Here is a 12,153-nt window from a genome sequence, read left to right as displayed (position 1 = left end):
CTGGGTTTATTGGTTGGAAAGAGACTAGATAAACCGGAGACTGACTATGGGCCTGAACCACCCTTTAGATCTGGAAAGTAACTCACTCTCATAGTCCAGTTTTCAGCCAAGCAGCAGAAAGGTTTATAGGGGTGGAAAACAACACTAGCAGAGTCTGACTCGATGGCACTTACCAACAACAACATACTTCATTATATTCTGTTATTATCCTTTTATTTCTAATTCTGATGTGTATTATTTCTTTATGACTGGTAGACTTACTTTGCTGATCTTATTCTAATTGTTAGAGTTGTGTTAGTGTGTTGATTTTGTTTGTTCTTTTGGATGTGTGAGTTTATTGCTATAAATTACTCTTTCAGCACTGATTTTTCTGTGTCCCAAAGGTTTTGATATGTTGTGCTTTTGTTTTTGTTTGCTTCAAGGAATTTAATAATTAAAAAAAAATTTTGTTCTTTACCCAGTATCTTTTACGTATGTTTGTTAATCAGTTCCCATGTATTTGTTATTGTTTCCTTGATCTTCCTATTGTTAATTTCTAATGTTACAGCATTGCGATCTCAAAAGATGATTTATAGTACTTTTATGTTTTTAAATTTGTTGAGGCATGCTTTGTGGCCTAATATATAGTCTATTCTGGAGAATGTTCCATGCACACCAGAAAATAATGTGTGTTGTGCCATAGGTATTTTAAATGCCAGCAGGGTCACCCATGGAGGATAGGTTTCAGCTTAGCTTCCAGATGAAGACGGACGACTAGGAAGCAGGAGAGACAGACTACATATGAATATTTATTCACTGAAAGCCTTATGAATAGCAGAGGAACACTGCCAGCACCAGGTTATTAAATAGTGAAACATGAAGAAGAGCACCAGAATACTGTCAGATACAATGTGGGAAGATGAGCATCTCAGGTTGGAAGGTACTCAAAATGAGACTGGGGAAGAGCTGCCTTCTCAAAGTAAAGTTGATCATGACGACATGAATGCAGTAAAGCCCTCGGGAACTTCATTTGCTGATAGGGTACAACTCAAAATGAAGAGAAACAGCTGTAAACAACTGTGAATAATTGAAACATGTACGAAGTATGAATCTAGGGAAATAAGAAATTGTCAAAAATGAAATGGAACGTATAGACGTCATTATCTTTGGCATTAGTGAGCTGAAATGGACTGATATTGGCGATTTTGAATCTGACAATCACATGATTTACTATACCAGCAATGACAAGTTGAAGAGGAATGGTGTCACATTCATCGCAAAGGACATATCAAGATCAGTTGTGAAGTACAACGCTGTCTGTGATAGAATAATATTCGTACACCTTTAATGAAGACCAGTTAATACCACTAATACTGAAATTTATGCACAAACCACTAAAGCCAGTGATGATGAAATTGAAGAATCTTACCAACTTTTTCAGTCTGAAATTGATCAAATATGCAATCATGATGCATTGATATTACTGGAGATTGGAATGCAAAGGTTGGAAACAAAGAAAAAGCATCAGTAGTTGGCAAATATGGCCTTGATGACAGAAATGATGCTGGAGATCGCATGGTAGAATTTTGCAAGACCAATGAATTTTTCATTGCAAATGCCTTTTTTAAACAGCATAAAAGATAAGTATGGATCTCACCAGATGTTATACACAGAAATCAAATGGACTACATCTGTGGAAAGAGACAGTGGAAAAGTTCCATATCATCAGCTAAAACAAGGCCAGGGGCATAACGTGGAATTGTTTATATAAAAATTCAGGCTAAAGCTGAAGAAAATTAAAAAGTCCGTGAGAACCAAAATACAACTTTGGTTAGATCCCATCTGAATTTAGAGATCATCTGAAGAACAGATTTGATGTATTAGACACCAAAGACCAAAGATCAGAAGAGTTGTGGGATGACATCAAGAACATCATACAGAGGCGGAAGCTGTGGTGGCGGCAGGAGCTGCTCTGAAGCTACACCACACAAGGGCTCCCCTGTCTCCCCGCCCTCTCCCCTAACCCTTTTCCCCTACCCCGGCCAACTAGCCCGGTCCTACTCCTCGCAGAGAGCTAGGTTTCCTCCTTTTTTATAGACAACCGGAACAATGTTCTACGCACATTTTGTCCTCAGTAAAAGAGGGCCTCTGGCCAAAATTTGGCTAGTGGCTCACTGGGATAAAAAGTTGATCAAAGCCCATGTGTTCCAGTGTAATTTAGAGAGCACTGTAGAGAGTATCATCTCACTCAAGGTGAAGATGGTGCTTCGAACATCTGGACATCTCTTACTGGGAGTAGTTCGAATCTATCACAGGAAAGTCAAATATCTTCTTCCAGACTGTAATGAGGCATTTATTAAAATAAAGATGGCTTTCCATCCAGATGTTGTTGACCTGCCTAAGGAAAACCGGGAAGCAGCTTATAATGCCGTTACCTTATTAGAAGAGTTTCATGATTTTGATCAGCCACTTCCTGACTTAGATGGCATTGATGTGGCCTAGCAATTCAGCCTGACCCAGAGCAGAGTGGAAAGATAACCATGAGAGAAAAGTTGGAAACATCAGTATTCTACAAGAAAATGAGTTTGGTGACTTTGGAATGAATGATTATGAGATAATGAGAGAAGGCAGTGCTTTTGAGGATGATGACATGTTAGTAAGCACTAGTGCTTTTAACCTCTTCCTTGAGCCTGAGCAAAGCACCAGCAATCTGAATGAGAACATTAACCATTTAGAATATGAAGACAATTCTTTAGAATATAAGGATGACAATTTTGGAGAAGGAAATGATGGTGGTATATTAGATGACAGACTTATTAGTAATAATGATAGTTGTGTCTTTGATGATCCCCCTGCTCTTTCTGAGACAGGGGTGATGCTGCCAAAACAGCCTACACATGATGATATGATTGAGGATGATAACGTATCAATGGGAGGGCCTGGTAGTCCTGATTCGGTGGATCCTGTTGAACCTATGCCAACTAGGACTGATCAGACAACACTTGTTCCAAATGAGGAGGAAGCCTTTGCTTTGGAGCCTGTTGATACCACTGTTAAAGAAACAAAAGCCAAGAGGAATAGGAAACTGATTGTTGATAGTGTCAAAGAGTTGGAGAGCAAGACCATTAGAGCACAATTTAGTGATTATTCTGACATTGTTACTATTTTGGATATGGCACCGCCCACCAAGAAATTGATGATGTGGAAAGAGACAGGAAGAGGGGAAAGACTTTTCTCTTTACCTGCTCAGCCTTTATGGAATAATAGACTACTGAAGCTCTTTACACGCTGTCTTATACCACTTGTACCAGAAGACTTTAGAAAAAGGAGGGAAGGAGGAGAGGTTGATAATTTTGATGACTTCTTCAAAGAGTTTGAAAATCTAGAGGTTTCCAGAGAGGACCAGCAGCAGTAGTAGCAACAGCAACAATGTGATGTTTTTGATGAGTCCATTTTGGAAGAGCCAAGCCACCTCCAGGAGTCAGTAATGGAAGCCAGCAGAACAAATTTGGATGAGTCATGCCTCCACCATGCCTCCACCACCACCTCAGGGAGTTAAGTGAAAAGCTAGACAAGTTGACCTAGAGTCTGCAGTGCCTCCCCAGCAAGCAGATCACATGGAAATACATCCTGTAGAGCTTCCCCCAGAAGAGCCTCCAAGTCTTTGTCAGTTCATAACCAGAGCTAGAACTGCTGCCAGAAAGAGAGAAGATTAAAGAAAACGAAGAGGAGGAGGAGATTGAAGTTGCTTCAGGGGGTCATCAGGATCAAGAAGAAAGAAGATGAAACAAAAGAACTCACCAGATGCTTCTTGGTCTTCAGCGGGCACTTGATGAAACTGGAGCAGAATCTATCAGTTTGCTTGAGATATGTCGAAACATGAACAGAAAGCAAGCTACAGCAAAGTTCTAAAGCTTCTTGGTTCTTAAAAAGCAGCAAGCTATTGAGCTGACACAGGAAGAACCATACAGTGACATCATCGCCACCCCTGGACCAAGATTGCTTATCATTTGAGCATCTAGAAGAGCAGTATAGCTAGTGTTCATGTCAGTAGTGTGTACAAATTGTCCCAATGTGTAGGGCACACAAAATCTTTTAAGAAATGTTAGATTTTGTCTGTACAAAGTCTCTGCCTTTGCCTTTCCTCATTTTTCCACCCATATTTTAAATTTATTAATGTCAGCTTTAAGGAAACTACTTTTATGGATTGTGTTTGTGTTCTGATGGAGAAATCAAGCATCTCAAGGACCCTGAAGATAATGACCACAGTTCAGAACAGATGTGTGCAATACTGTTGGCATATAATAATGTTGAGTAGCAGTCAAAAGTCATGATTTTTATCTTGTTCTACATTACTGCATTAAAACAATAAACTTGTCTGGGGGAATGCCTGAAAATTTATACTATAGTGTGAGTTTTGATAAAAGAAATTGTCTTTCCCCATCAGAAACATGGGCAATCTTTCTGTTGTTAATGACTGTACCTAGTGATGTGTACCTAAAAGGCCATTCTCTTGAGATATGCTTTAAAGTATAATTCCATAATGAGCAAGGATAAGAAATTGTGCTGTAACTGATTCCTTTCAGCTAGAAGAAGATAGGAATTGCTTGGTTTAAAGTGTTCTGTTTTGTAAATCATCCTGTTTGAGTCCTCGTGATGACCCTTGCTATCCTGAAATCTGTTGTTTTAATGAGACTCCAAAATGAATTAGAAAGACTGTTTCTGTTTAATAGTAGACTATTAAAAGCTTTTTATAACTTTCTAGGACCTATAAATCAAAGTTTTCAAAAGATGTTTCGATATATTTGAATATGCAGATCATGAAAATAAAATTTGCCATGCCCATTTAAAAAAATAAAAGAACATCATACAGAAAGAAAGCAAAACATCATTAAGAAGACAAGAAAGAGGGAAAAGACCAAAATGGATGTCAGAAGAGATTCTGAAACCTGCTCTCCAGTGTGAGATGTTAGAAGAGCAAATGGAAGAAGTAAGGAGATACAAGAATTTAACAATGTCAGAAGTCAGCTTGAGAAGACAGAGTCAAATATAATGAAATGTTCAAAGACCTGGAATGAAAAAACCAAAAGGGAAGAACACACTCAACATTTCTCAGCTGAGGGAAGTGAAGAAAAACTTCAAATCTCGACTTGGTGTATTGAAGGATTTTATGGGCAAAATACTGAATATTGTAGAGAGTATCAAGATGGAAAAAATACACAGAGTCACTGTATCAAAAAGAAATGGTTGATGTTAAACCAGTTTAAGAGATAGCATATGATCAAGAGTCAATGATCCTGAAGGAAGAAGTCCAAGGTGCACTGAACTCATTGGCAAAGAACAAAGCACCAGGAATAGTTGGAATACAGATTGAAATCTTTCAACAAACTGATGCAGTGCTGGAGGCACTCACTCATCTATCCCAAGAAATTTGGAAGACTCTTATCTGGCCGACTGACTGGTATGGCCACAAATACAGATTGTTTCCAAAGAGAGGTGACCTAATGGAATCTGGAAATTATTGGACAATATCATTGATATCCCACGTGCGTAAAGTTTGACTAGAGGTAATACAAAAATGGTTGCAGCCATACATTGACAGAGAACTTCAGAGGTTCAAGACGGTTTCAGAAGAGGACATGGGTCCAGGGGGGTATCATTGCTGATGTCAGATGGCTGAGAGCTGAGAGTACCAGAAGATGTTTACGTGTGCTGTATTGACTATGGAAAGGCTTTCGATTGTGTTGATCATGACAGGCTATGGACAACATGGCGAAGTATGAGTATTCCATAACACTTAATTATGTTCATGAGGAACCTGTATATGGACTAGGAGGCAGAACATGGAAACACTGAATGGTTTAAAATTAGGAAAGGTGTTGTTAGGGTTGTATTCTTTTTTTTTTTTTTAATGATCCAATGCTTTATTCACATACTAAGAACAAGTCAGTACAAAATACATTTTAAAAAATCACTAAGTTATACAAATGCCTCTTCTCTCCCTTGACCTCACCCCAGTCCCCACATATCTGTGCTCTCCTGACATTTCCTAAGTCAACTCAACTCTTCTGGGCCTCCTGCCACAGCTGGAGCAAGGAGTCATCGGTCCTGAGGGCAAAGGTTAGAGTACGCTATTGATAGTGCTTTGGGTCACATTCTAGGTTTTCAATTACTTCTGCTAGTAGGTGTGCCCGCTACATCCCAGAGCCAGGGGCCTCAAAGCCCAGGGCCGTGAAGTGCAACATGCAGGTGATAATAAGAGGGCAGGTAGTGCAGGTACATGTGCAGGCGGTCCCCCTTCACCTGGTAGTTCTGCAGGATGGCTTCCTGATCCTCCTGGAGAATGTTCCTCAGCAGTCGCAGGTGCTCTGGAGTGAGATCCCGCAGTGACTTGATGCCATGGTGGTGGCAGATGGCAATCAGGTACAGGTCATCGAGCTGCTGTTGGTTCCACTTGAGGTCAGGGATGAGGACAAAGCTGTTGGAGGGATCTGGGTTCTCGAAAACAATCTGGTCAGCTTCAGTCTTCTTCTCGAGAATGTTATATACCCACTGAATACTGAGGCTTTGAGACTCTAAGTGGGGCAAAGTGATGTTCTTGTAATAGTCTCCAGTCTCTTGGATCAGCCGGAGGTTCTGGTGCAGGTACTTTTGCAGGTGTTTCTCTGTGGCAGGGTAAACCATGGTGGTCTTCACTCAGTTGCCATGGAGGGAACAGGCAACAGGTGCTGTAGATATCATTGGAGAACTGCAACTGGAGTTCAGGGCTGCCTGTCAGGAGCTGGGCCACCTGCTGCACCTGAAATGGTGTCTTCTCCAAGATCACAACGGCATCATTGCCATCCCTGTCCCCAGAGAGGCCTTATTCTCCTTCCCATGTAGGAAAATGATTTTGTCCCGTGTGGACTCCCTGAGCACTTTTTGCACTCTAAAGCTGGAGAAGGGTAAGAGGACAGGGGCAGAGGTACCATTCCCAACGCCTGCTTCCTTTTGTTCTGTGCTGGAGCCTTCCGCCTCCCCCGTATCCCATTTGCGCTTTCCCTTGGTTGGTTGAGGAGATGAGTCGGCCATGTTGCAGGAGAGGGAATGTACACCTGCGCAAACACGAGCACCGCTGGGCTGTCCTAGGGTTGTATTCTTACTTAACACTATACTTATTCAGTCAATGTGCTGAGCAAATATTCTGAGATGCTGTATTATATGAAGAAAACATGGCATCAGGATTGCAAGAACACTCATTAACAACCTGTGATATGCAGCTGATACAACCTTGCTTGCTGAAAGCAAAAAGACTTGAAATACTGATGAAAATCAAAGACTACAGCCTTCTGTATGGGTTGCATCTCATTGTAAAGAAAACAAAAATCCTCACCACTAGACCAGTAAATAACATCATGATCAGTGGAGAAAAGATTGAAGTTGTCAAAGACTTCATTTTGTTCGGGTTAATCATCAACACTCAAGGAAGCAGCAGTCAGGAAATCAAATGATGTATTGCAGTAGGCAAATCTGCTGCACAGTGCAAGACCTTTTTAAAGTGTTGAAGAGCAAAGATGTCATTTTTATGCTTTAGGCCTGACCCAAGCCATGGTATTTTCAGTAACCTCACATGCATGTGAAAGTTGAACAGTAAATAAGGAAGATCATCGAACAGTTGATGTATTTGACTTATGTTGCTTGAGTTATGTATTTATGTTTTGTGTTGGAGGGGAATATTAAACGTACCATGGCTACCAAAAGACCACACAGATCTGTGTTGGAAGAAGTACAACCAGAGTGCTCCCTGGAAGCCAGGATGCCCAGATTTTATCTCATATTTCGGACCTATTATTAGGAATGACTTGTCACTGGAGAAGGATATGATGTTTGGTAAAGTGGAAGGACGACCCCAATGAGACGGATTAGCCCAGTGGTAATAACGATGGGCTCAGGCATGCCTATGATTGTGAGGTTGGCCCAGGACTGGGCAGTGTTTCATTCTGTTGTGCATAGGGTCACTATGAGTTGGTATCAACTTGGTGGACTTCAGTCTCTGAATTTTTTAGTAATAGCTCAATACTTAGCCAATAAGCTACCAGATATCCTTTAAAAAATTAGAATAGTTTAGAGACATGCTTTCTTAAAATTTATTCCATTTTCTTGTTGCATGCTTTCCTCTCATAAAAATAATTTTATGAATTGTTTATGATTACTGTTGATAAGTTAATTATTATAAGTTACATATTACAGCTTGAACTTGAAGCTTAACTATCAATTATATATTTCTTTCAATGTAAACGTTATTTAAATTCTAAACAAATAATTTCAAACTTGTGGGTGGTGTTGTTAAGTGCCTTCAAGTCAGTTCCGACCCATAGCGACTTTGTATAGGGTTTCCAAGGAGTGATTGGTGAGTTTGAACCGCTGACTTTGTGGTTCATATGGACCTTGCTGTCCAGTGCATTAACCCACAGTGCCACACCAGGACTCTGAACTGTGGATACAGCCTCTAAATTTGTTCATTCATTTTTCACCATGTCATGAGTCACATACTTTGGAGACGTAAAGATATATAAGATAGGATCAGTATGAGTAGAAATCGATTTGATGGCAGTGGGTTTGTTTTCGGTGTTCTGTAAAGGATGTGAAGAAGTTAATGTAGACAAATAATGTATGATATCACTGTGAGTTGAACTGACTTGATGGCCCTTAACAACAACAACATATGTAATATAAGTAAGTAATATACAGGGTCGCTATGGGCCGGAACAGACTCAGTGGAACTTAACAACAACAACAACAGAAATACACCAAATCCTAATAACCAGAGAAAGGAATACCTTGCTATCGGGGTGGCAGTTACATGGATTTGGGGATAATTGAACAGAATTTGAAGTACTTCACCAGGGCAAAACAGATGGACAGGCATTCTGGGTTGAGAGAGCAGTATATACAAGTCTAGGGACATAAAGGAGACCTGGTGTGGCATGGTAGGATAAGCACTGAACTCCTAACTGCAAGGTCAGCAGCTCCAACCTACCAGCCGCTCATTGGAAATCTTTATACAGGCTTGCTATGAGTTGGAACCAACTCGATGGCACTTAACAGCTACAACAGCAAAAGAAACATGAAATAATAGGACATGCTACTTCAGTATGGTTGGGATTAGCATTTGCAGTGTTTGAGTAATGTGGGTGATGTGAAGAAGCGCAAATTTAAAAAAACATGTGTTAGTAATAAGAGTCTTGGTGTGATGCTGTAGAATAAGCACTGGACCCAAGATCAGTTTGAACTGCAAGTTTGGTGGTTCATACCCACCAGCTGCTCCTTAGAAACCCTATACAAGGTCGCTATGCGTCAGAACCAACTTGATGGCACTTAACAACAAATGTATAAGTAATAGGATGCCATTATTAAATGTACATAATTAGATTTATTAGAGAACTTTAGGAATGGCATTTGAAATATTAGAAAGGGAAGAGACTATAGGCAAGAGAATAGTTAAGACACTACTGTAATTCTTCATGTATCTGCCTTTGAATTCAGTGAAGGGTCTTTGTTTTATCTCATAAAATTACATTTAATTGCCGTGGTTACAAGTCGGGTTGCTAAACTCAATGTCAGCAGTTTGAATCTATTAGCTGTTCCGTGCGAGAGAGATGAGACTTTCTGTTCCTGTAAAGATTTATAGCCGTGGAAACCCTATTCATGGTCACTGTGATTCCGAACTGACTCCTCTGCACACAACGAACCAACCACCATAAATTCAGCACTGAATTTAGGACTTAAAAAAATAAAGTAGGGAAGTGTTAATGTTACATGATTCAACTCTTATATTTCAATTAAATTGATTATCTTCTCACCCCAGCTTCGGATAACAAAGATGCTAAATGCAAAACCAGAAGATATTCATGTTCAGTCATCACTGTCCAAACTCAGAAGCTCAGAACGCTGGAATCTCCCTTTACAGGAGGTAATTAAAACTAATTTCTTTAAGTATATAGTTTTGTTTGGTATGTTTTAAGTATTTTAGTAGAGCATATTTTTATTTTCTTATATGTCTTGTTTTGATCTTTTGTTAATTGTAGGACCTAAATTACATCTTAATATATACTGATATGATCCTTTGAGGTTAGGATATTCTGCAGTGTAACCTAAGTGTACCTTGTTATTTATGTTTTTTTTTTTTTTATCTTATCACCATGAAACATAAATCTCATTATTGTCATAGAAATATTTAAGCTTAATAGAATTTTAAGTTTAGTAGAATTCTTTGCTGTTTTTGCTGTTTGTTTTAGAAGTATGAGAGGATATTTCTTACAGGTGACACAATTGTACTTCAAAACTATTTTTGATTATAAATCTGAATTATGGCTTTGTCACTGTTAAGAGATGTTATAGGACTCAAATTAATAAAAGTGGAGTTCTGGTATGGCACCGTAGGATAAGCATTTGACCTCAAGGTTAGCATCAAGGTCTGCGGTTCAAACTCAACCATATGTTCCTTGGAAACCTTATTATACAGGGTCACTATGAGTTGGAACCGACTTGATGGCAGTAACAATAACAAAAATAAATGATTAAAGGGTGCTGGTGCTGTAGGATAAGCACTGAACTGCTAAATACAAGGTCTGTAGTTCAAACCTACCAGCCACTGTGTGAGAGAAAGATATGCCTTTCTGCTCCCATAAAGATTTATAGCCTTGGAAGCCCTATACAGGGTTGTTATGAGTGGGAACAGACTCTTTGGCACTTAGCAACAATTAATAAAGTTTAAGATAGTACTATGTTGTTGATACTGGCCATTGAGTTGGTGACCTTATGAATAACAGAATGAAATGCTGCCTGGTTCTGCACCATCTTCATGATTTTTTTTTTTAATGTTTTATTGTGTATTGTGTGATAGTCTACATGGTGGAGCATTAGTTTTACATTCATTCCATCATACATCGTCTCATTGCCATAGTTACCATCCCGTCCATGCATCATCACCCAACCCAAGGGTATACCCTGCAATTCCGCCCACACTTCCCTTATGGTCCTCAGCACACAGCCCCTCTCCCTCTCTGGATCCCTAGTCCCCAGCCACTCCATCTCTTCACATCATCCTATCTCTTCACGTCATCCTCTCTGTCTCAGTTTCAGGCCTCACTGCTCCTCTGGGTGGGATCCTGCTCTCTGCTCTTCTCCATTGATGGTCCCAGGGCCCTCTGCTCCTAGACTGAAAGGTTAATCACTCCCCTCCTTGCTATAAAATGTCCACCTTTACATTTCCAGTCCTCACAATCAGTCCTGGTGACAGTTATTCACCCTTGCATCCCAAGGGACCCATCTGCATTTCTTTTCATCTGCCCTTCCTAGACAGGTCGGATACTACTCACTGGAGACTCTACCATCCTTCCCGCCTTGTGGATCTAGGTTTCCTCTTGAAAGCTTGTAAGCCAGTCACTTCTTACCTTTGTATCTCTTCTCCCATTTTTGATTAGTCAGTGTTCAAGTTGTCCATCCCTATCTACTCTTTGTGTCGAGGGGGTGGGAATAATTCTTGGAGCAGGGATTTGTTTCCTCTTTTGAGCTACTGCATTTATAGGTGGATGTCCAGTTTATCAAATTGTGTCAGATGACACTTTTTTCCTCTTCTTTCTTCTTCGGATTGAGCTTTGTTCGTCCCATCATTGGAGCCATGGCAAGTGGGTATCATCTGCAGGTGTGGGTGTTCCTGCGTCTGTCCACCCTCTTCTTATCAGTTGGTCGCTTCGGTTTCCACTCTAGTCCTCTGTCGATGTGTCACTGAATCTGAGCCCATGAGTCCCCAGGTCTTGCCTCACTGCTGGCTGACCAGCTCTCCACTTGGGCTCACCATAGTCTTCTGAACGATGCAGGGCTTAGCTCGCTGCTTCTTCGATGTTCTTCGGTCACTTCTCTTTATGGGTGATGTGTGTGGTCGCCAATCAGAACACGTTTTCCCATTGTGTCTTAGTCTTGGAGGAGGATTTGCACTGAGAGGACCTGATCACTTGCCTTGATATCTCCTGGGCAGACAGCTTGCTTGTTCTTGTGGTAACAGTTGGTCTGCCCTTGTTGTTTTGTATTTTTCCTGTAGGTTCTTCTTTCAAGAAGTGTCTTCTGGTTTTCTGACTGCTCCAGGCTGGTCTGCTTGTCCTTTCAAGAGGAAAGTTTCCCTTCTCTGATGGT

The 12,153-nt window shown here is 40.4% G+C and overlaps 1 protein-coding gene and 2 pseudogenes across 2 annotated transcripts in view; 2 read left to right on the top strand and 1 right to left on the bottom strand.

Annotated features, from left to right (window-relative positions):
- The first annotated feature begins 2,088 nt into the window (after positions 1–2,088).
- LOC102820157 lies at positions 2,089–3,993 on the top strand (annotated as a pseudogene).
- A 2,045-nt stretch (positions 3,994–6,038) lies between these two features.
- LOC102832530 lies at positions 6,039–7,050 on the bottom strand (annotated as a pseudogene).
- Positions 7,051–9,835: 2,785 nt separating this feature from the next.
- SENP7 (SUMO1/sentrin specific peptidase 7) overlaps positions 9,836–12,153 on the top strand; it is a 199,479-nt gene continuing 197,161 nt past the window's right edge. The window contains exon 1 of one of the 2 annotated variants that reach the window (XM_006868618.1): positions 9,836–9,931. In XM_006868618.1, coding sequence (XP_006868680.1) covers positions 9,842–9,931 — 90 coding nt within the window. In that variant the 5' untranslated portion in view covers positions 9,836–9,841. The remainder of the gene's footprint in view (positions 9,932–12,153) is intronic. The other variant, XM_006868617.1, reaches the window with a different exon arrangement.

The sequence above is a fragment of the Chrysochloris asiatica genome, unplaced genomic scaffold (assembly GCF_000296735.1).
Source record: "Chrysochloris asiatica unplaced genomic scaffold, ChrAsi1.0 scaffold00120, whole genome shotgun sequence".
Classification (NCBI taxonomy): domain Eukaryota; kingdom Metazoa; phylum Chordata; class Mammalia; order Afrosoricida; family Chrysochloridae; genus Chrysochloris; species Chrysochloris asiatica.
The sequence above is the reverse complement of the archived record's forward strand: the minus strand, read 5'-3'. Positions and strand labels throughout refer to the sequence as shown.